Below are 27,291 nucleotides of genomic sequence, written 5' to 3'. Positions count from 1 at the left end.
CCCTGACAGACGGTGCTGCCACCATGGTGCGTGGAGCCTTCAAATGCCCACCTTGAAGGCTCTTTGCCCTCCCGAAGGCTCAGCACCGCGGCGCTGCTCCAGCAAGCGAGGCGAGAGCAGCCTGAGGTTTATCAGTTAATCACATTTGACACAACCGAGAGCCATTTTGCTGTGGCTCGAACGAAGATCAGAGGACATTCTTAGCATAGCTTATGTTTTCACCGTGTTTTCCCAAAACCCACACCCCGGACCTTCATTTTGGCTGTGGTTACAGCTCACATCAGTCAAACGACTTACCCCACCCACTAAAACAGCCAGAAATTAATGTCGTTTCTTACGGGGATTAGCTGCCAGCAGCAACCTCTCAGCATGATGGCTCGTTCCCATTGGGTACAGCAGAGCTGCCCCAACAATATGCCGCCGGGAAGACGCACCAGGGTACCAGCAGTACCGAGACGATGTAAATAAGCTCACATGTGCCCTGCATCAAAGACCCCACCGGATTCTGAAGCGTGAGAACATCGTTTCCCTGCAAGATGCTGAAGGAACGGCAGCAGGGAGACCAACGGGGGTGGGAGGACAGGAGAAGAGGGAAAAAAAAAACACAAAATGTGCCTGTGTGTGAGCTCCACGGGTGAAGAAAAACCAAGCTAAGAGAAGAGCAGAAACAGCAGCTTGGACACAAGGAAAGAAGCCATGCCAAGTGCATCAGGAAGAGCTAAGAAAGCAATATTCGGGCACCTGCAGCGAGATACAAGACGGCACACGCAGAGAACAACCAGAAGTGGTGGGAGGAGAAGCAAACCCACACGGCTGCTCCCGGAGCAGCGCGGCGGAGGCCCCAGCACTGCAAAGAGAAGCGATTTTGTGAAGGCCCTCAGCAGCAGCTCAAGTCAGCACAGCTCCTGCAGGGCCACCGGGCCCCAGCAGCTGCATAAAAGCAGCCAGGGGGTGGGGGTTCTTCTTATCTTTTCTTATTTTTATTTTTTGCCTTTTTTGGTTTTGTTTTGCTCTTGTTGTTTGATTTTCGCTTTTTTTTTTTGTTTGTTTCTGCAGCTTTCTGCCAGCAGGCCACGTCTCTCCTCCCAGGGAAGAAGGCGGTTGCGTGGCTTTCGCTGGAGCTGAGAAGGGAGAAGCAAAAGGTGCTAAAAGGCAGGAGAGCAGAAACGGAACACAAGTGAGAAATAAAGGCAGAAGGGGGCAATCAGCAGGGTTTTTCTGGCAAATCCCACAAAGCTGCCCACCACATTTCCCAAGCCTCCCAGGCCATCACAGCTGCAGCAAGCCCTGACAGCTCTCATAGAGTCACAGAATGGTCGGGGTGGGAAGGGATTTTAAAGCCCACCTGGTTCCAACCCCCCTGCCATGGGCAGGGACACCTCGACTAGCCCAGGCTGCCCCCAGCCCCATCCAGCCTGGCCTTGGGCATTGCCAGGGATGTGGCAGCCACAGCTCCTCTGGGCAGCCTGGGCCAGAGCCTCACCACCCTCTGAGTGAAGAATTTCTTCCTTATATCTAACCTAAACCTGCCCTCTTTTAGTTTAAAACCATTCTCCCTTGTCCTATCACCACACCCCATGACAAAGGGTCCCTCCCCAACTTTCCTCAGCCTCCTTTAGGCACTGGAAGGTTGCTGTGAGGTCTCCCCCGAGCCTTCCCTTCTCTAGGCTGAACACCCCCATCTCTCTCTTTACTACGTTTGGTCATGTTATCAAAGCACGATAACAAAGCCGCAGGCAGGTTAAGGGGTTGAGAACAGGGACCAAGGCAGTCACAGAGGAATGGCTGACACGCCATGAGCTTCAAGTTCAACTCATCCTGCACGAGACCCGGACACGGGCCTGACGCACCGCTATGCATGCACACTTGCGTGAGCCCACAACACGGACCTCCCAGACCCTCTGTCCAGCTTGCCTTGTCCCAGATGCTTTGTGGGATTTTCGTTTCATCAGTTTTCTCTCAGAGCTCTGAGTCCCTGTTCCCAAGCACAGCGGCATCCCAGGCCCCTGCAGGTCCACCCCACAGGATCCAGCATCAAACCACAGCCGTACGCACACAAGCGGGCCGTGAAGGAGCCTACGCCTCAACGTGAAAAAGCTAAAACTCAGGTTAGCAGAGACTGTGTGGACACAGGGCCAAAGGGGATTTAACCCTTCTCCCCGTGGAGAACACACGCCTGGGTCTGCAGCTCCAGCAGGGCAGCCCCATGTGCTGGAGCAAGTGCAGCACCAACGTGCAGGCAGCTAAAAGGTGCCAGAGAGCCAGCAAGTCTCCAGCCTTCTGAGTGAGCAGGTGATGTGTACACTCTTCCAGACGTGTCTGAGAAGAGCTAAAAGCACAGCCCCGCTGCCGTGGGACGTGGGGGCACATGTAGACCAGGGCTGAACCTACTCCGGGGCGTAGCACAGAGATGCCCTGTGTCGTCAGTGCATGGAACAAAGTGAGAAATTTAAGTTGACAAACACCCCCACCCCTTCCCCGAGCATCCAGTCCTCATCTGAACTGGTGGGCATGTTAAATCCCTACTACAGCAACACTGCTCTCACCTCTGGAGGCAGATGCCCCCACACTAGTAAGGCTCCTGCAAGCATGCAGCAATTCTTCAGCACACCGGTACGAACAGCAGTGCATCAGGAAAAAAAACACCATATAGTACAAGAACAGTAAAGACAAGGAGGAAGAAGAGCTGACTGGTTAAGGCAGACATGGTAAAATCGGATTTAGTCTTAAACCATTTAATAGGAGGTGCCCTGGCAGCCGTCACACAGCTGTCGGTATGATTAATTGCTATTTATTCAGCGCCAGAGCAGGTAACGATCGCTGTGCCGGCAAGTGGGAAAGCCAAGCGAAGAGGAGGTGTGGGGGGAGAAATATTTTGGAGGCAGCAGAGGTGAGGAGCTGACTCAAAACTTTGGGATTTGTGGTTAGAGACACAGACTGGAAGCTAGACGGCAAGAGAGACGGCCGTGGGATGGCCGGGCTGCGAAGCCAGGCGAGTCACTGAAATACCTGCAGTACCGGTCACGTCGGGAACTTCCTTTCGCAAGGGGCACATTTAAATAGACGGTTTCAAGTCTTTAGGACTCAAAGCAGATTTTTAAGCCGGGCTACTAAACTATTTAAAGATAGCTCATCAGAGCAGAAAATTAAGTTGGGCTGGCAGATAGCAAACTCAAGGTAGCACCAATGGTGCCGCTTCACTTGGTTCTTTGAAGGAAGAACAGGTTGACACACAGAAGAAGTCAGATTTTCCTCTGGTCTCAGAAAGAAGATCCATTAGATAAAACTTTTAGTAACTTGGGCAGTGATGAGCTACTCCCCAGCAAAGGCAAGCGATCAGCTTCCTGCTATGGATTCCTGCTAAAGTCAGCACGTTGACACTGGTGGAATCATTCCTGTCCCACCTTCCCTGGCATTCCCAAACGCTGATGCCCTGAAACAAATGCAGATGGCCAAGCTCCATCACCCTAAAGGAGAACAAAATCAGGGGAGAAGCTGACATTCGTCGGGAGAGTTTCAGCCAGCCCACCCATGGCTGACAGCTTGGCAGATCTGGAGCTCTGGACGAGAAAAACAGGGAAAATTAGCATTACAAGAATGATTCACGTTCTATACTGTCATTCCGGAATGAAAGTATAGAAAATTGTTACCTGTTACAGCAATTTCGGTGTTGCATGCCCAACGACTGCCAGCAATTAGGATCTGTTTTTATTACGTACGACTGACAAGTGACCCACGTCTCAACTCCCACATATTACCTGCAGTGATAAAGAAAGGACTACCAGCTATCAAACCCTGCTTCTGAGCCTGCTAGCTTTTTATTCAAACCTTCCCAGTTCTTTGTAAGAGCCCTCAGCAATTCATAGCAACATCCTCTTCCATTAATACGTGCCTAGAACAAAGAACCAGGAAGGCTTGATTATAGAGAGATGCTTTATGCGAGCAAATCAGACTTCTGTCCCTGTGGGAGAGCAAGATTTTCTCTTCTATCCATGCCACCCCTGCAAGGGAGACAGCCAGGGAAAATGGGGCAGAGTAAATGAAAGGATCCCTCTAAACGGCCACAGAGAACCAGGTAACCAGGTTAAAAGGACAGCGTGTAATGGAATTTTTTAAGAATGACAGGAGAATTTGGACGGAATGCCTATTTTTAGCCTGACGATGGGCGCAGCAGCGACTCAAGCAGCAGGTTCCTGCACAGCAGCTGAGTCACAGCAACTCTCAATGGAGAGGCTCCCGCTTGCCGCACCATTCAAAGAGCCCAGCGAGCCTCCTGCGGGCACACAAAGTCGCTGACAGAGAGCCTGTGCGCACGCTGCTGCCGCGCAGCTTTCACTGAGACGCTATTTAAACCAGCAGCTATCGCGTGCCCAAGCCTTATGGTGAAGCCGTTAATCCAGTAATGCCACCCTAAAAAATCTGGGAGCTTGCTTTTGCATTACAAAGCCAAGCCAGTCCCTTGAACCTGAGCTGCAAGGCGGCAAGATAAGGCTGCAGGAGCAGCCAGACCTGCCATTTCATCGCTGATTCCCCTGAGCAAAAGCATTGCAGTGGGAAAGTTAGTTAAATCGGCACCCAGACACTGCTCGGGCACTCGGAGGAAAGTCGGCAGCCTTGCAGGAAGAGCGATCTTCTCATGGCACTTGCTGGAGCTGGAGAAATGTGGTTGCTGCCAGGGCATTAGGAACCTGCTTCGCCCATCTCGCACGGCGTGGGTTTCAGACGATGCTCATGACCTGGTACCGCAGTGCTCTCTGCATGCTCCTCGCTTAGTTCAGCAGAAAGAGGGAACATTTAATATCAGAGACACTGGGTTTCCACAGCTGACCTGCTCTGGACAAGCTCGCAGCTCACATTGGCTGCACAAAAGCCAGGGTTTTGGTCCTAAGACCTCGGGGAGGAAGTTTATCTAACGCAGAGGCGATCAAAGAACGTCCTGCTCAGAAAAACAATAAAATGAAAAATTGGTGCTGTCAGCCAACAATCAAAGGAAAAGGGAATAACTCTGGAGATCTCAAAGGCTCTTCTGGAAGAAATCCAGCAGAACTCCCTCCGAAGGCACGGTACAGCTGGGAGGCCCAACTGCTCTGCTGTGTTTTCATTCAAGTCCCGTACCACCTGGGCCTCCAGGCCAGGTCCTCAGACCCTTTTGTTGACTCGTTTCAAGACCCCAAAATGAACAGATCACCACAAACAGGACTACAAGTTAAACTGAGTACTCATTTTGCAGCAAATCTCATTACCTGCCCTCCACCAGGCAGCAGAAGGGCCAGCAGCACCAACAGCTTGAGCTAAGCACAACTTCTCCAGGTACGAACATCTGCGGAAACAGGAGAGCTCGACTGGAGGCTCACGTGCCCAGAGACCCCAAAACTTGGTGAGGAGCCAGAAACAGAAGCATCAACACAACCAAAAGACCTGGTCTTCCTGCCACAGCGCTGCTGTCCAAGACAGATCAATGGTAATCAATGAATAGGATCATCTGGGTTGGAAAAGACCTCCAAGACCTCGTCCAAATGAAGAGTCCTCCTGTGGGATCGGCTCTGTGCTGGGTGATGAGACTTTCCTTTCGGGCTTCTCCAGTTGCTGAGGTGGGACATGGCTCAGTCCCTGCGTGGAGGGGGATGCACGGGTCACCCTCTGAGGGGCATCCTTCCACAGAGAGCTGTCACAGAGCACAAACCCTCAACACTACCGCGTTTGAGATGAACCCAAACCCTCGTGCTGAAGAGTGGAAACCCAACAAGAAGGGCAAGGCTCCTGTTGGGGACCAAAACCCAGTCTCCAGCAGCCCTACCTCAACCGAGGGTGAAGTCTCTGGCCCTGAGAAGAGACCACCACGGCTGGATGAGCCGACAAAAGGGATGAGGAACACAAACTGCCCGCTGCGTTGAACACGGGCCGAGAGCACTTCCCAGACGGCTGTAAGCGATGCCTTCAGTGCCGGCAGCCCCTTTGCCCAACGTGCCCACTTGGCTCAAGTCAGCCTGTGCAGGCACCGAGGACTTGGAGCAGCCTCAGTGGGCTGGAAGGAGCCTGCCTGCGGGTCCCAAAGCCAACGACCCTCTTAAAAACCACGCCTATATGGTGTAAATCGTAGCTAAAATGAGGTGAGATGAGCGGAGAAGGGGGAATAAAATTTACTAAGTTTTTTTTTTTTTTCTAGCACATTTATAATTTATTGCTGCTTAGGCTGATAAATGGCACTAGCACCGAGTGCCATAAACAGAGGCAAGCGTGTGACATACAAAAAAGGTGCTTGTTCCCCCAAAATCAGGCAAGGCTGGGATTTGAAGTGGGGGACAGGCAGGCAGCCACTGGGATGCCTCCTAAAGCAGGGGCCCAAAAGAGACCCTGCCTCTTCTCCATTTTCCTCTTTGCACTTGAAACATGAAAAATTAAGTCCCACAGTGATTTTAAATAGAAATAAAATTTACACACCATTAACAGCCAAAGCACGATGTGAGAGATAAGTGACTATGCTATGGTCCAGCCATTATTCTGAGTGCACTCCGTATGTCCTCGGAAATTTATTTATAAAGCATTCTCTTTTTCCCCCATCCTTGTACAATGGACACAGAACATGACAGTTTTTAATGACAAATCAATAGAGCCCTCTAAAAAACAAATCGTATTACCACATTAGAATTTTTTTCTTGGACTACGGCTTATGAAATATTCAATATTTTCAATTATTCTTCTTTCTCCTCCTCTGACACGAGAGTTCTTGAGTTGGACGTAAAAATCTGCTCCAAACATTTTCACCCTACAGCTTGAAGCTTTTTCATCTTTTTAAACAAAGGAAAATTTGTGAACAAAAGTGAATCTCACAGAGTGGGGGCAGTTGTTGAGTCACACAAAATTGGTAGATCCCGTTGGAAGAGCCCGCATTTAACAACGCCTGTGCTCTGTTTATCTCGGGGAGGGTGGAAAAAGGCATCCCTTACACTGGGATAAAGGGCTAGAACAATGGCACAGCAAACCTGGAGCTCCTTCCTCCAATTTAAGAGCTGATATGAGCTTTGGGAGGAGTTCCTTGATGTGGATGAGTCGCTCGGCCGGGGCAAGGCAAAGCTGGGCTCACCCCTGCGAACCGCATGGGCACTGGGCAAGGGACGAGGGTCAGATCCCACCAGCGAAGCAATATGAGGTGCTGCAGAGCAGGGAGTAGCACATCACCTTCTAAATGCCTCCCATTCATCCACCCCATGTGTCATGTTAGCACAGTCACTACCTCGGCAAGCCAGACACCCAGCACATCTTTCCTCTCCCTGGAAAACTGCTGAGTTTCTAAGCTTTAGGCTCTGAAAAGAACAAGGAGCAATTTCAAAGTACCAAGCCACTGGATTTTATTTTATTTTTTTAAACAGAGGCTCTTCAGAAGCTTTTCCACCCCTCCTCTTATTTAAGGGATGCACTTCGAGCTGCCCTGCCACCTCCCCACCCAGCTCCTAGAACAAAAGGAGTGCTGGGAAGAAGGCAGTGAGGAGATGAGAGCCTCCGTACGGTCATTTCTATTTCTGTGTCCTGCCACACTTGGATCTTTAACTCAAGTTCTTTGTATCTTTTGATTTCCTGCATCAAATGGATTGCTGCATTAAGACTTCATTATCTTCCCCAGCCAAAAATACTCCAAGTGTCTCAACAGCTCGGCTATGAAAGGCAGCATTCAGTCTTCATGAGAACAGACTTCCAAGGGAAGAAAGTAGTGCAGAGCTTTGGCTAGAAGCAACATCAGGGGAGCTTTGTTTTAACCTTCCTCCCCCACCGATATCGATCGGAATCTACAACCAAGGCAGCAAGGAGAGCCCGGCACGTAACGAGCTCTACTTTGTCTGTCCGTTCAAGTTTTATTCATTTTGCCTTTGCGACGGTGCAGTCACTGTCGGTTAGGTCTGATGGCTTTTCTAAAGCAGCAGAGATATTTAACCTTCAAAAAATTCCTTTCACTTTACTGCCCTTTATTTTTCCCCTCCTCGTTCATCCTTGCAAACCCATTAGTCAAGGCTGGAAAAAAAGCAATCCATTGGACAGAGTTGGGCACCACTTCCAAGCGTTCAATACACACACACATTGCTCAACACTGCCCTCAAAATTCACCCCCCAACTTCAGCCTGCATCGATCACTGAACGCTAATGCTGGATTTTTTGCTTTCTAAAAATCTCACTTTCAGCTTTGAATGCATATAAAATGTTTCCAGGCAAGCGTTTACCTACAATACAAACTCCCATTCATCAAGAAAGATTGGGAACATCTGTATCTGTTCGGTGGCATCCTCAGACTCTTTCTGTTCTCCAGCATGGCAAGCCTTTCTGTTTGGCATCTTCCATTAACGCACAGCTTACTTCTCCCTGAGCTGTTTAGGAGGAACCACACCACTGCCTCCCAGCACAAAGTTCTCCCTTTGATTTTTTGGTTCGATGAAGTAGACTGAACAGCAAGAGCTATGAGATCCTCAAACTCCAACTGTATCATTAAGAGCAGCTCTGAGGAAAGAGCCAGCAAAGGGCCAGGAATACAGCCAGCCTTAGCAAAATACCCTCTGCAAGGCAAAGCAGAGAGGAGGAACCCTGGGTATCGCACCCTTAGGAAACAGAGCTGGCCACTGGAGTTGGAGTTCAACTTTAGCTGAAGCTTGAACTCCAACTCCAACTGCTCACTGAAGCTGCTCCATCCTTAGATGTCTGCATACACCAGATGCAGAAGGCAACACGTGGAATACTTTGTTTTTCAATATTTTTCCCCTGCACCACTCCTGTTCACCCTTCTAATTTTAACAGCACTTCCACTGAGGTATACGCCATTCTTGCTCCAGTCATTTCTGCTGTATATCCTGCTGTATATCCTGCTGATGCAAGACGGGGGATTACACACCTACATTTCTGCTACTGCCTCCAATATTTGCCACTACTCCGAGAGACTCTTGCTTACACAGTTTCTCCAGTCCAGTCTAGATCCTGCCACTTGCAGCAAATCTCCAGGGTAGCAATTCTTCAACTCATGCATTTCTGCACTAAGTAAATATCTTGGAGGCATTCCTAATCGCATGACTTTCCAGGACAAGAATGGCTAAAAAAAGAAAGAGATATTAATTCTCCCTGTATGCTCCCTGAATTAAGTTTTGCTGAAATACCTTCGCGTTCTCTCTTTCCACCATTGTACCCAAATGACTTCTCGCAGAGAGTCACTGAAGAGGTAAAGGCAAAGAGGTTAAACCCAAACGCCATTTCGGAGCCCAGCAGTCATGTAGGAACCGACGTGCTGTCCACGTCCTCGTTGCAACCCCTCTGAACTTCGCCGTGCTTCCTGAGCCTGCACTCCACTTCGCTCCTCATCACTATCAAAAAGCCTCCGCGTTCCCCTCACTGCACACCAGGCTGATGCGTAGCCTGGAGCATCCTCGCCCTCCTTCACATCCATTTTTCTTCTTGCTAGTTTATGTCCCTCTGCATTAACACCGCAGCCTTGCTGGTTCTCCCCCCACATCCCCACATCTTCCTGACGCACCGCCTTGTCCCTACACCTTACTGCCCATGCGCATGCGATGGCTTCAGCCACTTATTGCTCATCCCTTTATCTTCTAATAGCTGACCCCTGTTCTTTGACAGACCTCTGCAGTTTTTGTAGCCCCCTTGGACATTTGTGCCTTTCTATTCCCAGCCTAAGTGCCTCCTAGGGATATATTAGAAAGAAAACACGACTACATGACCCTGAAGTCGATAGGTCACTCAGCAAGGATGTGGATTGAGTCAAAACAGGCTTAAAGTTTCACGTAGCCCTATGTTCTTTAAGCTAACACCCACTAAGTTAAAAGGTGATATCAGAAAGCTAGCTCCAACAAAGTGGCTTGCCTTAAAGTTTAGTCCGGACAGATGTCCTTACTGTTCTGTAATCCAGGGAGTGCGGATTTTAAATGATTGCCATTGATCACTGCAGTTAATTGGATCCTGTCGGACAGCAGCCAACTCCTCGCCTTCCTGGCGAGAGGGCTTGCTTCATGACATGGCTGGGATACTTCTGAGCACCAACCACTGTGCAAATAGATGCTTTGAGTGTTATGGGCCAAGTCACCTCGTCTGTAACTTCATTGCAGCTGCTAGCTGGTGTCCAGGGGATGGGGAGGGGGACAGGGACGGGGAAGAGGACGGGGAAAGGGAAGGGGAAGCTTCCTGCCTCCTGCAGGGAGCCATGCCTCTGCCTCCCACAAAGGCAACCCCCTGAAAGCAGTGACGGCCAGCCTTTGCATAGCTCCAGGACAAAGATCTTCCAAGAGCCTGTAGTCGCAGAAGAGCATGGCAATTATATTTCAGCAAACTGTAGGATTAAGATATCACTTAGGGAATGGGAAAATAAAGGATACTTAGCGATATTTAAGACCCAGATACTTAAACCATTAGGAGATAGTCACCTCAAAGGCATTTAAGTTCATGTGCTCCCAGCAGAGTTGAGATGTGCACTAGAGGTTTTCTAAGGGGACACTAGGATCTCCAGAAATGCCAGCCTGTCCTTTACACCATCCTGCCAGAGTCCTGTCCCCACCAAGCTCTGCCACCACCCACCACACCCTTTGCAGCTACGTAAAGTCGTGGACCCAGAGCCGTGGTGCTACACAATCAACTCCCAGAACCACGGAAGATGAAGACAAGTCAGGAGATGGGGTACTAGGCCAGTAACCTTGTGCTCCAACCCTGCACAAACGACCCTACTTCAGTTCCTCTCCCTCCTGAATTCACCCCAGGACGATGCAGTTTCATGCCAGTCTGTGTTCCCCGATGAAGCCATTCCACAGCGGTCCCTCATACCTACCGACCCAGCAAGAGGTGTGAGAATCCACACCGAGCACACATGGCAGCTGACACTATCCAGAAACCACTTTATTCCCCCATTTTAGGGGATAGGGAATGAGTTCCTTCCTCCAGGGCTGGTGGATGGCCTCGAGGGTACCAAAGAGCACTGAAGAGCAGGTGCTGTTTTAAGGCCTCCACGATGCAATTTTGCAACAGCACAAATCCCACCCGGGGGGGGGCTGGTTTTCAGGGTTTAGGCCTGGTTAGGGGATGGTTTTTAGGGCTAGTTTTTAGGGTTTTAGCCACAACACACTGGAACTGGAGCAAGCTGTATGCCATAGCCATAAAAACACACTGGAGGAGCACGCTAAAGCACCTGGGAGAGATTCATTTCAGTCCAGGTATCTCAACGTGGTATTAATACCTCTTTCAGCAATTTCAATCAACAGATTACCAGACAGCTTCTAGCCTTACCGGTCTCTGGCTAAAAGTCATTTGATCCCTATTTGTAAAACAATCAGCACAGACTGAGCTAGAACACACTCCAATTATTCTAAATGTCAGGGCCAAATCTTTGAGATGAAGGCAGCCAAGGAGCCTTCAGGAGAAATCCCGCTCCTGCAGCAAGAGTCGCAGGTCAGCACCCAAAGCCGAGCTTGGAGTTGACTTCAGTTGTCAATATACTGAAGAATCACGGAAAAAAAAAATATTCTAGAGCTAAGACAGCATTTTGTTAAAAAAAGCTGCTGCTGCTAGGCAAGATCCCAATAGCCGAGCAAAACTGAGTTGAATGACTGGTGATGAGATGAAAGCAGTTACATGACAAATGCTTTCCTGCCATGTGGATGCTATAGCTGAAGGCCTTCAGAATCTCGGAGTGGCCAAGGCTGGGGGCTCCTCCAGGTCCCCCCCACCCCATCAGGGCCACCTACTGCAGGGTGCGCAGCCCCCAAAGAGAAGCCCCCAGCCCCTGGTCCCGGTGCCAGGGCTCCAGCACCCGCCCGGACCAGCAGTGCTGCCTTGGGAGCCAGGGGGAGCCTCCCGGGCTCCAGGCTGGGCCCGCAGCCTCCGCTGCTGGCCCCAGGCCCCCCGAGCAGAGCCCGGCCCCGGCCTCTCGCACCTCCCTGCAGGGCCACAGGGACGTGGGGGAGCTCCCACGGAGCTTCCTCCTCTCCAGGCTGAGCAGCCCCAGCTCTCGCAGCCTCTCCTCAGGGCAGGGGGGCTCCAGGCCCTGCCTCCCCTCGGGGCCCTGCACTTGGCTCTCCCCAGTACACCCAGGTCCCACCGGTACTGGGGGCCCAGTGCTCCCCAGCGCCGAGCACAGGGGCAGGATGCCTCCATAGTCCCACTGGCAATGCTTTGCTCCACACAGCCAAGACCACCCCCAGCCTTCCTAGGGGCAGGGCCCCAGTGCTGGCTCATGGTCACCTCAGTGTCCAGCCTTGGGTGGGATCTGAAAACATGCATATAAACCTGAGGTTTACACGTTTTCTACAATAGCCCAAAATGCACTACGAAAAGAGAAAGCCAGCCTTCATATCACAGTTACGCGAGTGGAGAGGGACACACAAGTCACTGATTTACACTTTATTTACATCAAGATGCAGATGTAAGGCTTGCAGCCTTCCCCGCTAGCCTCTGCTTGCCCCTTTTGCCAGCTCGCAAGTCCTCTAGAACGAAGCCAGCTCCAGGACATCTGTTCACAGTGCTTGCATATTCAATTCACTGCTCTAGCCTCAATTTTCCTCATTTGGGTACGTTCCATCTTTCATTTCTCTGAAAGGGAACAAAGAAGGGAATTCAAGTTTCAGCAGCGGGTCTGAAGCAGGGAGGGAGTGCTCTTAAACGAAACCCATTCAGCTTTGAAACTAGCCGGTAGCTTCTAACTCCAGGGTGCCAAAATGAGACGGTTTTGTTTCAAGGTTTGACTGCACAGGGAGCTAAGCACCATGTTTGCAGTGCTATCCACCAGTGCAAAGTAAGCATGGCTCCATTCTGCAGGTTTGCCTTATCAACACTGACTAGTAGGTGTGCTTTGAAGCACGCGGTTATACGGTGAGACATAAGACTTATCTGTAGTGGCTGAACAGACTTGCTTTAGATGGAGGCATTCTGCAAAACCACACCCCAAAGAGATTGCTTGCTCCCTAGTTAAAAGCCTTATAGATATTTGCACACCACAGGGAGAAAATTTATACAGTGTTATCTGCAAGCGTGTTTTTAGCTACATTATCCATGTGCTCTAAGTGCAGATGGAGAGACATATGCCAGGAGTATCCAGAAGTATACGTTCAGAATTTTTCTATTTTCCCTGTTGCTAAAAGAACAGGCACCTTGATCCCAGTGGCCACAGAGCCCCTCTGCTTGCTTCCAAGGCACTTTGATTCGCCGAAGAAACGCGCTCGAGGAACAAAAGCGCCTGGAGCGCTGCATGAGCTGGTGGAAAGCTCATCCATATGCAGGCAAGAAACAAGCCTGTTTACGAGAGCACCAAGCCCCAACCGGAGAGCCACTGCCCACAAACGCCAGCCACGCTTCCCGTCGTGCTCTGGAGCACTGCTTCCGACCACCCTTGACTCACTCCTGGAGCAGCTCGCGCCAGATCCCGGTTAGCAGGCAGGGATGCTCGGAAGCATGCCTACCAGCACCAGCTGCATGAAACGGGGCAGCCACGGCGAGGCTGATACAACCCGCGGCTCACAGATCTGGAGCAGAGGCTGCCGACGTTGAGGAGCAGCAGACAAGAGAGGGCTTTGCTGCCCAACCTGTTCCTCCTGCACACCGAGCTCGGTTTCTGCCCGGGGTTTGTATTAGTCTCTGGTTGGGGCATCGTCTTCCCAGGAGACAACCTGGTGGGGGTGGAGATGATGAAACAAGCCCTGGTTTCCCTGGGTTCCTCCTATGGTCTTATCCCCATCAGACCTCTCCCAATTTGCACTCTGCTGGAGGTAACGAACAGTCAGCCCTGTTCCTGGGACTGATTTTTCACCCTCCACTACAGGAACGTCCTTTTGGACATTGAGACAACTCAAGTGGAGCTGCTCTTGCTCGGAACCTCAGCTTGGAGCCCAGCCCATGGTGGTGACAAGGAGCATGTCAGCTCTGGAAGCAGAAGCGATGTTGAGGTTCAGGGACTTGCCACGAAGCCCTTCGTTTTTAAGAAGCTACAGCAATCAAGTTGTTGAATCTCTAGAATGAACAGATTTTCACGAGGGCAGGCACTGCACCTCCTCAACCCAGGAGGCTTTGAAACCCTGCTCGCTACCCTCGGAGCATGCTCCTACAGGACCTATTCCTGCTTCTGCTTGCGACAACCCCCCTGTCCACACGCCTCCCTCCCCGCTGAAGGAGAACAGTGCATTGTTTAGGCGAGCTCGAGTTTGACAGAAAAATAATTACTGCAGAGGCACTTGTCAGGGTTTGAAGTTCTCGGCACATTTCTTACCTTGAACAAAAACCTAGAGAGCTTCCTGCTAAAAAAAAAAAGTCTAAAACAGAAAACATACAAAGTCGTTCTCTAAAGTGCTGTTTTTAAAATTTTTTTCTATGAGGGCATGGGTATTTTCTGAACATCCCTCCACCCTCCTTTCCCACATCTGACCCACGGCACCGAACAGCGCGGATTGCTCAAGGTGACGTTGAGGAGACGTTAGCAATGCAGAACCAGGAGGGGAAGAGAAAGGGCTTCTAAATGAAAGCGGTGTTGATGTATTCATTTGCAATTTCCCCTTACAGCTTTACAGCAGTGCTGTTGGGAGCTTTGACAGATTCAACAGCATCTCTTGAAAGCAGTGCAGAAGGTGAAAGCGGGGATCTGAAAGCTCTCTGCAGTGTCAGGGGGTAATGCGAGTCTTTTCCAACCGAGGTGCATAGGAAGCTCTTGGTTTTCTCTCCACTTTTGCTACCCTGTGGCTCAATTTCACCAAGCTACACTCCATCTGGATCAGGCCCAGCACTGGTACTCACATCGCCCACCCAGGAGACCCCAAATTAGTGAGAGCCTCCACCCCAGCAAGGACCCAGACCTTGGAGCTTCCCAAATCCAGCGGCTCAGCGCCTTGCCACCAGCTCTCATTCAACCCCAGCACTACGATTTTCATGCTGGGGGTACACTGGGACGTGACTGCTCTCGTTTCCCAGAGCAGGAGCTAGGTTGGGGGGTCAAATGGTTGAGGAGAAGGGATTTTAGGAAGCATAGAGGCAGAGGAAGCGCTGCCCTTCAGAACAAGCACCGGGATACATTGCTGTGAAGGAGAAAGGCAAAAAGGAACCAGGTTCCACCAGGAACCAGGGAAAGGTTTCAAAGCACTCAGACCTCGGCCTCCATCCTGCCTCAGAAATGAAAATCATGCTGAGTGCGCGCTCCTTCGGCCTTCAGCTTCCAGGAACCCCTGGGAGAGGGCTCCCAGCAGCACAGGGCAGCTCCTGCAGCCTGGGGACCTTCTCGCTGTCCCCGCACGCTCCTCTTTTGCGCAGCCGGGGCCGTGGGCAGCCCACATCTCCTGCATCAGCCTCCAGTGAGGGCTGAAACACGACCCCAGCTCACAAACCCCAAGCAGCGAGTAGCAGAGGTCGTGCTCAGTCGTGCGGATGCAAAGCAAGGAACCAGAGCCCAGCAGCCTGGGCAAAAAGCCTCCTCCAGCTTCACCCAGACCCCGCTGCTTTTTGGGAAGCCGAGGAAAACCGCACGCGTTGCCCAGAGCCTGCTGCTCCAGGCAGAGACGCACGCGCCCAGCGTGCATGCATGCACATCCCTCAACTAACAGTGATTTTCTGCCTGGTGCTTTCTCTAATTCTTCCCAAATGTTCCTGACCACACTCAGTGCTGCCAGAGTCAGAGGCGTTTGTGTTTGGTTTTGCTTCCTTTTTTTTTTTTTTTTTTTTTTTTAATTAAGCCCATAGCAACTGCAGTGCACCAACCGCACTGAGAAGGCTCCGCGGTTCCTCCAGTCCCCGCCGGGGAGAGGACAGGGATTCACAGATGCTCACATTAGATTAGGGGCAAAGCAGCTTACGAAGCAGAACTCAACAGCACCTAGACATCCACCTTCACAGCGGCAACAGGACTCAGAAAGCGCTGAAGAGACAGCTTAATTACTAATAAAACTGATGATACATCCGTACATCCACCAGAGCCTCGTGTGCGCGCGCTTGGTGGCTGCTCGGCTGGCTTGGGATGCGCTCCTCGCCATGAGTAATTTAACAGATGGACGCCAAAAAAAAACCCAGCACGCTGAGAGGAAGCGAGATGGGCTGTTCAAGAAGCAGCATCTTCCCTTTCAAGTCCACGTTGGCATCCGAACGCGCTGCGAAGGACAGCGCGGTGCTGATCCAGAGACCACAAGCCATTTGTAGTCTCCGAAGGATTTAGGCTTTGGGAGACTGTTTGTCTAAAGATCCCAGACAAACCACGGGTTGACTCCGGTAACCTAAATTCCCCCGCTTCCCGAACGCACCGCGTTGTCTGTCCGTCCTCCTCCATAATGGAAACTGCCACGCTGCAGTCAATAAGCGATTGCACTTCTCTGCCTAATGCAATGATCTCTCCCAGCCTCGTGCGAAGTGCTCTGAGGCTTGCAAGGAGTGCTACAGGAAGATCAATAAAATCATAATACTATAGCTCCAATCCGCCGAGTAAGTAACATTTCTAGATGGCAAAAAGCTTGGATTTCCAAACACATCACCCGTGGAAGTCATTTACATTCAAGCGGAGCGCAGGGCAGAGAGGGAGATCAATAAAAACGCAACGAGGCAGACAGAGAAATGCCATCACCTCGGGAAGAGGCAGGCCAGGAACCGCGTGCAGCTGACAAGAGCACAAATGGACCAGCCGGGCTCGCTTTCCACGGGGGCAGTGCCATGCGGATCGCACCGCTCTGCCCCTCAGCACTGTGCTGCACGCCCCGGTGGTGAAGGGGACGATGACTGCACAGCCAGGACCTGTCACAGCCTGAGCCGAGGTCCCAGACCCCAGCATCGCTGCTCTGCACCACCTCGGACACATCCTGGTCTCCTCCCTTCCCATCCGTAGAATGGGCGCAGCGTGTAAGTATTTGTACGCTTACTACACGTACTTTGGTGCAGAACATCCCCACCCTCAGCACTACGACAAGGTCAGAAACACTGAGCTGTGGTATGCAATACTCCACTTTTATCCCACGCTTGATGAGGTTTTTACTATTAATTGACAGCCCCCAGCCCTACATGCAGCGCTGACAGAAGACCAGAGCCACCTGCGAGCCACCTTGAGGGTAGGCACCAAGTGACGCGAGGCTGCCCAAACATCAGCGAGCCCCCAGCACCCTTCCTTCCACACCACTCATGTCCTGATGCCGATGACCCCCCGATTCCCTGCTCTCACCCTCCATAAGGGCTTTCTTCCCAGCCAAACCGCCTTGGAAAGCCGGCACTGGTGAGCAGACTCGAACATTAACCAGAAGTCAAACAGCTCAGCTCCCCACCAGCAGCATAACTCCCAATCAACGCTCGATCCAGGAACAAAACCTTCCAGGATCGCAGCGTCTGTAAAATACAATAAGCAAAGCCTTCTCCCTCTGACAGTCCATTTCAGGCCTCATTTGCTGCAAGTTTTATGAGATGTTAATCAACAATCAGAAAATTCCACATCTTTCACTGCAGGAACAGTGGTTTCTGCTCTCTAAATCACGCTGCTGGGTTACTACGCGGCACATTAATGAGCCCGCTCTGCCCGTTTGCATCTCCTTCACGTTTAGTATTTTAAAATACTTTAACTTCTTTTTTTCTCCCCCCATTTGCAAGAGCAGAGACGAGGTTATCCCGTTGCCTGCCAACCAGACCAAATCGGAGCGATGTACTTGGCTCCCTAAGAACCAGGTGTCCAAGAAGAGTGCCTCTTATAGGGCTGCTTGTGGGAACGCTTAAAGGGCAGGAGCAGTCAGAGGAGGAAAACAAGCACCATCACCAGACCCTATAAGGCCAGGGAAGCAGCGAGGGATGCACAATCACAGAATATCCTGAGCTGGAAGGGACCCGCAAGGATCATCGGGTCCAACTCCTGGCCCACACAGATCTACCCAAAAATTCAGACCGTATGACTATGTGTCTCTGCTTTGCCCATGTCCTTGTCTGTGAGGTGATCATCCCATCAAGTAGCAGACCTATGTTTCCTCTGGTCCTCCTTTTTCTGTTCACATATTTCAAAAAGCCCTTCTGATTGTCTCCCACAGACCTGGCCAGCTTCAATTCTTAATTGGGCTTTGGCCACACAAATTTTCTCCCTACAAAAGTGAACAGCATCCCTGTAGTCCTTCCACACTGCCTGACCCTGCTTCCAGCAGCCACACGCTTTCTTTTTTATGCCTAAACTCCAGAAAAAGATCCCTGGACAGCCCAGCCAGCCTTCTGCCCCACCTTGACTTCTGATATTTGGGAATTGCCTGATGCTGTGCTTTTAGGAGGCAGTGCTCAAAGACTGACCAGCACCAATGGATGCCTACAAAAGTGGTTTCCCAGGGGACCCTACTACTGAGTTCCCTGAGCAGCCTGAAGCCTGCTCTCCCCATATCCAGGTTTTCCTCCCGTCACTGAAAATTTTAAACTCAACCGCTCCATGGTCATTATGACCAAGACAGCTGCCAAATAAATTCTAGCCTACAGCACCCGGTGCTCCCAGGAGGTCTCCCAAAGGAGCCCCGACCCCGCTCAGCTCCCGAGATCAGACGAGACCGGGCATAGCCAGAGTGGCACGGCCGTAGGCAACCTGAGCAGCACGGCACCTCCCATTTACCAGCACAATGCGGTTCCTTCACTGCTAGCCAGGAACTGGTAAAGTGAGAAAACCAGCTTTGGGGGTTTGGGAGCGCTTGGAGGAATGACAACCAACTCAAAGGGCACGGCGCTGATGCTATCTTGCAAACGCTCCGCTTCTTCCCCTCGGCACCTGGAGCACATTTATCCCTTGCTTGCTTCTTGGCAACTGGAATTAAAAATAGCCAGCCTGGATTAGTTGCAAAGGGGAAGAAGAAAAAGTATTACAGCAGAAATGTTTCTGAGGAGAGGCAGAGGAAGAAGAGGAAAGGTCTAGGCTCAATGCGTTATCTAGAGCATGTAAGGAAATAATCACTGAAGCAAAAATGCAGGAGGGAAGAGCGTGGCTGCTGGAGACGGGAACAAGAAATTACTTTTAAAAAAACACACTGCAGGGAAGGGGGCATCGTAATGATCTCAATCAGCAGCCAAAACGAAGCTCTCGCTGGTATTTATTGTCTGGGACAAACCCCTTCACATGAGCCTGCCATAAAAATGCGTGGGTTGGGCGCTGCTGTACAGTGACGGTGGCTACGGTCAAGCCTAAAACCCCTGCACCCGATGATTTCTCCTCCACCTGCGGAGCCAGGCCCCTCTGCCGTGCTCCCAGGGAATTCACAGCCCTGTTTCATGCGGAAATTTTACTCCTGGAAGCAGCCCAGTCGCTGGAGCCCTCTGTTGTACTTAGTGGTTTCGCCTCGGTTTGTGGGTTCTCAGTCAGAGGTTGTCGGGTGGTTTTCTTCTGCTTTTTAAAAATCATGTATATTCACGAGTTACTAGAGGTGAACTTCTGAAACTTTCATCTTGCAGAAGAGGAACAACACACCGCAAGTCTTTGGTCTTCATACCACGAGCAGGCAGAACGCCAGAACGGTTTGAGCGTGGAGCCTTGCCCCGACCGGTCTTGCACAAGAAACCAAGATACCCACCCCCGAGACACGATGTCTGCGATCGACACGGCCGTTTACCTACAAACCCACCCAGAAAAACCTGCCCTGGATCTTCACCTTGACCAGCCTACACGCGGACGGACAAGTCAGAGCTGACTGACCCACGATAGACAACGGCCAACCCAACTCAACAGGACCAGGCGAAGCCACCGCAGGACGCCGCTGGGGCAGGGATTTAGGAAGCTGCTCCTGGAGCACTACCTAAAGGAATTACTTCGTGGGGAGGTTGCCCACATCAACACGCTGCTATAGCTCAAGACTCCGACTCCATGAACACTGGGCAGCCAACAGCCCCCGCGTGGTGGCAGGAACTGGTGGTGTGCTGGACTTGGACTTGGCCAAGACCAAAGTGGTCACCTTCAGATCCAGGTCCCGAACTGCGGCTTCACCAAAGCCTCCAGGATAGTTCCTCGTAAACACGAGTTGAGACGACTCCTTCCCAGGAGCTCCACCTGGCTCGCAGAAGTGTTTTAGAAGACCAGGGTCATCGTTAGAGGAGCTACACGATGCACCAGGCCTCCTCCACCCGGCGGACAGTCCAAGCTGAACTACGTTAGCAAACAAGGCCATGCCATTCCTCTAGGCAGATGGGTTTCTCAGCAAAGTTCAGTCCATCAGGAGTGCCCTGCACAGCCTGGATCTCCCTTATCCTGCCGGGATCGGCTTGAGGATTTTGGAGACTCGGAGTCCCCGTCGAGGGCTGCGTTGTAGATACGGCAACCGCCGGCAATAACGCAGCTTTCATCTGATGAAAGCCACAGCTCTAAAGATAGCGTCGCGCAGACAGGTTGCTGGGACTGTCCCAGATTTCGCCACCCTTTAATATTAGAGGGAGAAGAGCAGCTCTGCAGACAAGCAAGCCAACCTACCACGAGCTGCACCGCGCTGCCCAGGTGCGTGCAGGGCTGTTTCAGGGTGATTTGGGTTGGAAGGGACCTTGAAGGCCAACCAGTGCCACCCCTTGCCATGGGCAGGGATGCCACCCACCTGCCCAAAGCCCCGTCCAGCCTGGCCTTTGATGGCACGTATCCCTGCCCCACGGTGACGCCTCCCCTCACCACTCAATCATAACCTGCAGTGACAGCTCTGAACCGCCTGACACAGCCTGGGAAGAACAAGGCAGCAGGGATATACTTCTAAATCAGAATAAAAAGCCAGCCTTTTTTTTTTTTTTTTTTAATCAACACAACCCGTATCACTCACTGCTTTTACGGTGCCAGGTTCGTTAGCGCGCACAAACACATCTTGATTCGTTAACGCTGGCCGAAATCGCACCCAGCACCGCTGTTATGTTCGGCAGCTGCCCAGGGCTCGCCATAAAAACCACTTCACGGCTGCAACCAGCGCAGAAAAGCAGCTCCTGCCCCAACAACGGCACGAGAAGCAGACACAAAAACCCCCAAACCAACCCCAAACCAGCCACCGACCCCATGCCGACCGCCGCAGGCATCGGGAAGACCCTGGGTGAAACGGGGCATGGTTTTGGCAGCCTCCACTGCTCCAAGCTGCTGCTTCCAAGAGACCGGGACACTTCTGCTTCTCTTATTAGGAGTTAATGACCTAATTTAAGGCAGGTACCGCGTTCCCAGGAATTAGTTGCAAGCTCCTCAAACCCAGTTAGTAATAAATTATGGGAATTCGGCTGCGAGAGCCCCTCGAGCGTCTCGGTATCGCAATATTAATGTCACCAGGACGGCGAGTTCGCTCCCCCCCCTCTTCCCAAGCCGCCAGGCTTGCTGTCTCGCTCGCAGCCTCCTTTGAACAACCCCTTTGAACCCATCCCCGGCTCCTTTGGAAGAGTGCGACGAGCAGACATCTGGCTCGCAGACAGCCGAGCCCTCGGCTCCTCCCGATCGGCGGCGAGGGAAAGGCAGCAGGCAGAGATTTCCGAGGGACGTACCCCATCGGCACCGGAGGAAAGGGACTGCACGAGAGATCAAGGGCCACTCGAGCCCCGTGGGCATACCTCAAGTCGCTGGGGTTAGCACTAAGGAGGAATTTAGACCCGAAAGCTGCTCCATGTACCGCAGACAGATACGGATTTTAGGGTCCAGGACACCCCGAGGGCACACAAGGCGGCCGGGCTCCCCTTTGAGCGGAGGAAGGTAACACCACCGGGTGATGGCGAGGAGATGCGCGGCTCCTGAATTACGAAACGAGCACAGAAAGCAGCGGCGGCGTGGAAGAAGAGGCAGCAGCAGCGGCGGCGGCGGCGAGAGGCATCCGCCAGGCAGCACGGCGCGGCCGGAGACAACACCCCACGTCCCCGGCACCGCGACGGAGCTGCGAGGCTGCTGGATCCCCCCGAGCACCAAATCCGCCCCCCCCCGAGCACCGCATGAAGGTTTCCAGCGAGGTGCAAGCGCGCCGGCCCAAGGATTGGGCTGCGCATCGCCGTGCGGCCGCAGAGGGATCGGGGATCGGCACGGCCACACCTCGCTCGCTACTGGCCCAGGCGCACCCTGCCCAAGCCACCTGCTGCTTTCGGGGGCCTCCGGGCTCACAAAAAGCTCCCTGATTTTGTTATTTTATATAATATTTATTATTTTAATGTCATTCCCCCCACCCTTTTAAGCCCACCCAGCTGCATGTGCCAGGTGAAGTGCCGGCGCGCGGCAGCTGCGGGTTTCTCTGTAGAGGTCACCCAAGGGTTGATTAAGCTGCTATTGCAAAGAAAAAAAAATATAATAGTATATGTATATAAATATAAAAAAAGAGTGATTAAAAAAAAAAAAATCCTGCAGCTTTCGCAGCCCAGGAAACGCAGGGCTGGGGAAGCAGCAGAGCAGCGCAGAGAAGGGAGGGGAGGGGGGAATTAAAAAAAAATAAATAAAAAACCCACGATCCGCCGCGCACGAGAAAATAAATACCTCCCGCCCCGGCGCAAACGCCCTGGCTCGGCCATTTCTGAGCGCCCCCCCCCCCCCCCCCCCGCCCCGATCCCCCCCCCCCTGCCCTGATGCAGCCCCCTCAGCTCAGCCCCGTATTCGTGCCCCCCCCCCGGCCCCCCGTGCAGGCACCCCCTCGCCGTGCCACACCTTGCACCGCCGCAAAAATCCTCCTCCAGCTGCAGCCCGCGGGGAGCGGGGTGGGGATGCGGCCCCCCCCCATAACATCCTCCCCCCCAAAAAACAGCAAGGGGGGGGGGGGGGAATCCAGCCTCCCCCCCCCCCCCCCCCCATAACCCCTATAAGGAGATGGGGGGGGTAATCCCATCCCATAGCCCCTATAGGGTGATATGGAGTGGGATCCAACCCCCCCCATAATTAAAGGGGGGGGGGGGGGGGTGGTGGAAATCCAGCCCCCCCTCCCCCCCAGAGGGAATAAAGGTGTGGGGGGGTAAGGATCCAGCCCCCCAGATTAGGAGCAGGGTGGGGGGGGGGATCCAGCCACCCCCCCCCCATGACCTCTATGGGGAGGTGAGATGCAGGACCCCCCCCCCGCCCCCTTAACCCCATATGGAGGGGAGGTGAATTCAGGGAGGGGGGATCCAACCCCCCACAGGTCGGGGGGGAGGGCGGGGGGGGGCATAGCCCTCATATAAGGCATAGAAATGGTGGGGGGGGATCCAGCCCCCCATCACCCTTCCAAGCAGCAGGGTGGGGTCAAGATCCACCCCCCCCCCCCCCATTTTGCCAACGCCCCCCCCCCCCCCCCGGAAATCAGGGTGGGGTTGGGAGCCCCCCTCCCAACCCCATGGACCCAAAAAGGGGGGAGGAGGGGGGCAGGGCTGGAATCCACCCCCCCATGGACCCAAAAAGGATGGGGGGCAGGGCTGGGATTCTCCCCCAATGCACCCAAAAAGGGGGGGGCTACCAACCAAACTCTCACTGTACCCCCCCCCCCCCAAGAACAGACAGAGACCCCCCCCAATAAAATGGTGCCCCCTGCATGCATCCAGACCCCCCCCAAAAAAAAGGGGGTTCAACAATCCTCCCCCTAAATGCGGGGGGACAAAAAGCCCCTCAAAAGGGGCCCCCCCCCCAATATCCCTATGGTGTATATATGGGGGGGTGGAATAAAGGGGGGTTCAGACCCCTCCTCGGGGACATGTGGGGGGGGGGGTCTGGACCCCTTTTATCAGCCCCCCCAGACCCCAAACGCCCCCCCCCCCACGCCCCCATCCCCCCCCCACCATTTCCAAAGCCCCCCCCCCTCCCATCGCGATGCCGGCTCTCACCTCTCCGCCATGTTCCCGGCGGCCCTACCGCCCGGCGGCGGCCCCGGCCCCGCTCCCGGTGCAGGCTCCCATGGCCGGGCCTTGCCCCCGCACCCCCTCCTCCCCCCCCCACCCCCCCCAAAATCCCGGCCCACCCCCCCCCACGCGCGGGAGCGCGCGCGCGCGGACCCCGCTCCCCCCTCAGCCGCCGCCGCCGCCGCCGCCGCCCGACTGAGGCCGGCGCTCGCGCCGCGGCCCCGCCGCGTCCCCCCGTCACCAGCGACAACGGCGGCGCGGCCAATAGGGAGCGGCGAGGGGGGCGGGGCCGGGCGCTCAAGCCACGCCCCCCTCTTCTCGCCAGGCTCCGCCTCCAGCCGCGCCTTCCTCCTCCCCCCCCCCTCTTTAACGGAGGGGGCCGCGGGGGGTGCTGGGAGTTGTAGTCCGCGCGCGGGGTGGGCGGGATTGGGGTGCAGGGAGAGTCACGTGGAAGCGGGTTTTTGGGGGGGAGTCGCCCAATTCTGACCCCGCACCGGGGGCCCTGCCCCCAGCCTGCCCCCAGCCCCCTCAGCCTGGCCTTGGGCACCCCCAGCTCCCCTGGGCAGCCTCTGCACAACAAACTCCTTATGTCTGACCCAAATCTGCCCTCTTTTAGCTCAAAAACTGCCCGCACGCACACAGGCACAGTGCATGTGTGTGTGTACGTGCAAGCACACTGCGCACAGATGCACACACGCTGTACAGTGCACATACGTGAGCACATACGTACACTTGGCTTACACACTGTGCACATACAACACGCATGTGCACTTACACATGTGCGCTTACACACACATACACACTGCACAGACACACATTGCACGCAGCACATGTACACACATGCACATACGTGCACATTGCACATACATACCCATAGGACACTGTATATGGTGCACACACGCATCTATGTGCACACCACATGTAAGTGTGCACGTACACACCAATAGGTCTATACACCTGTTGCACACACATGCACAGTGCACATATGTGTGCACATTGCACCCATAGGACTATATACACATCTCACACAGTGTGCACACTGCACCTATGTGCACATTGCACATGCGTGTTCATGTGCACACCCATAGGACCATATACGTGTTGCACATATGTGCAGAGTTTGCACACCACATATACATGTATATATACCCGTGCACAAGCACAGTGTGCACCGTTGCACATATATGCACTGCCCAGTGCACACACAAGCCACATGCACACACATGCACACGTGCTGTCGTGCACACAAAAGCACAAAGCCGAGGCCCCACAGCACCCTGTGCCCCATGTCCCCTGGGATTTGTGCATCACAGGGCCCCCCCGTGCCCCATAGCCTCCCCCAGGGCCAGTGCCCCCCTAACCCCACAGCCCCTCCCGACCTACACCCACCTCTGTGGTGGGGGGCAGCTTGGGGCAGCTTTTGCCCCATGCCAAAACACTCCAGGATTAATAAAAGAAATGCTGAATTTGGAGAAGCAGCTCATTTCTTTCAGTTTTTCAGCAGCGGATGGTACCAAACCGCCCACAAAAATGACGTTTCCAGCCTGAATCTAAATCCTGACTTGCAAATTTGAAGGAATTTGGCCAAAAGTCACTGCCAGGAGTCTCTGGAGGTTGGTGTCCATGTTGGTGTCCCCAGCATAGGGGTGCCCCAACAAACCAGTGCCTCACCTACTGCTCCCTGCCGTGGCCGTGACTGCTCGATGTCACTCAAGCTTTCTGGAAAGACCCAAGAACACCGCGTTTGGCCCCAACCCAGATTTCTCCTCCTTGGAGGTGTGAGTGGTGCAAGTCACAGCTACACTGTCCAAGGGAACATCAACTTTTTGGAGGTTTTCTGCTGTGAACGCAGGCGTGATGGGAGCTCTTTCCCTGTGAGGGATGTTTCCCTGTCCTGGGGCGTTCTCTGTGCTGGTGAGGGACAGGCAACATGAAGATGTCAAATAGGACCGGGCCTAGTATTGACCCCTGGGGACTCCAACCAGATTTTGTGCCACTGGCCTCCCCCCCCGGGCCCAGCCCTTCAGCCAGTTTTCAGTACACCTCGTGGCCTGCTCGTCCTCATCCATGAGGATGTTTTGGGCACAGTGTCCAAAGCCTTGCTGAAGTCCACGAAGACAATACCACCGCTCTCCACTCTGTCATGCTGGGGATTTCATGACAGAAGCTTACCAGGTTGCTTTACAGAAGCTTATTACAGAATTGTAGGGGTTGGAAGGGACCTCCAGAGATCATCGGGTCCAACCCCCCTGCCAAAGCAGGTTCCCTAGAGCAGGCTGCCCAGGTAGGCATCCAGACGGGCCTTGAATATCTCCAGAGAAGGAGACTCCACAACCTCCCTGGGCAGCCTGTCCCAGTGCTCCGTCACCCTCACCGTGAAGAAGTTCTTTTGCATGTTGGTGAGGAGCTTCCTGGGCTCTATCTTGTGGCCATTGCCCCTTGTCCTGTCCCCACAAACCACTGAGAAGAGCTTGGCCAAATCCCTCTGTCTGCCACACCTCAGGCATTTATACACATTGGTGAGATCCCCTCTCAGTCTTGTCTTCTCCAGGCTGAACAGACCCAGGTCTCGCAGCCTTTCCTCATAGGGAAGATGCTCTAGGCCCCGTATCATCATTGTGGCCCTCCACTGGACTCTTTCCAGGAGTTCCCTGTCTTTTTTGTACCGGGGAGCCCAGAACTGGACACAGTACTCCAGGTGAGGCCTTTCCAGGGCAGAGTAGAGGGGGAGGATCACCCCAGCAGCACGCTGGTCCCCAACAAGTCCTCCCCACTTCATCTCCTGCACGTCCTGCCCATCGTGGGAACATTCAGGATGTCTGTGCGGGATTTAGCACCCAGGGGTGCCCCCTGTTCCCCCCAGTACTCCTTCCTGAAGGTATCACCCCTGGCTTGTAGCTCCACCACCAGCATTTGGGCAACACGGAGGGGTCCAGGCACCAAAGCGCCCACGCAAAGAGAAGAAAATTGAAGGCCAGAAGGATTTAGGGTCATTCCTCCCACTTAGGGTCATTCCTCCCATTTAGGGTCATTCCTCCCACTTAGGGTCATTTCTCCCATTCTTGGGCCACAAAGTCGACCGGGACCTTTGTCTCCAACCTTCTGGAGATGAGGGTGGAAAGCAGCCCCCTGACACCACCCCCAAACCCGGGGATGGCAGAGCAGAACCCGGCAGGGGCAGGGATGCCCCCTTCCTTCCCTCGCTGCTGCGGCCATGCATTAACTGCAGCATGTGAACAGCCCCCAGGAGAACCGCATTGATCGGGGACCCAGTGACACGAAGGCACATGTCCCCAGTTAACCCAGCCGCTCGTCACAGTGCAGGCTAGTCTGTGCCACTGCGCTCTGCAGGGGACAGGGGACGTGTCCGCATCCAGGGGTGACCCCAGCTCCAGGATGCCACGGTGCCTGCCATGTCCTGGTGCCTGGGGTTGTTCCTCCATTTTTCCTGGCTGAACCCCACGACATTCCCATCAGCCCGTTTCTCCAGCCTGTCCAGGTCCCTCTGGATGGCAGCATGGTCCCATGGTGTATCAGCCATTCCGCACAGTTTGGGGTCACCTGCAACCT

At 53.5% G+C, this 27,291-nt stretch overlaps 1 protein-coding gene across 1 annotated transcript in view; it reads right to left on the bottom strand.

The window, feature by feature from the left end:
• The window catches only part of ARHGAP39 (Rho GTPase activating protein 39), a 97,106-nt gene extending 73,304 nt beyond the window's left edge, over positions 1 to 23,802 (bottom strand). Inside the window, exon 1 of the mRNA XM_035566420.2 lies at positions 23,707 to 23,802. Coding sequence (XP_035422313.1) covers positions 23,707 to 23,717 — 11 coding nt within the window. The 5' untranslated portion in view covers positions 23,718 to 23,802. The remainder of the gene's footprint in view (positions 1 to 23,706) is intronic.
• Between the last annotated feature and the right edge of the window lie 3,489 nt (positions 23,803 to 27,291).

The sequence above is a fragment of the Cygnus atratus genome, chromosome 2 (genome assembly GCF_013377495.2).
Source record: "Cygnus atratus isolate AKBS03 ecotype Queensland, Australia chromosome 2, CAtr_DNAZoo_HiC_assembly, whole genome shotgun sequence".
NCBI lineage: Eukaryota > Metazoa > Chordata > Aves > Anseriformes > Anatidae > Cygnus > Cygnus atratus.
This window is presented reverse-complemented; position numbering and strand designations above follow the sequence as displayed.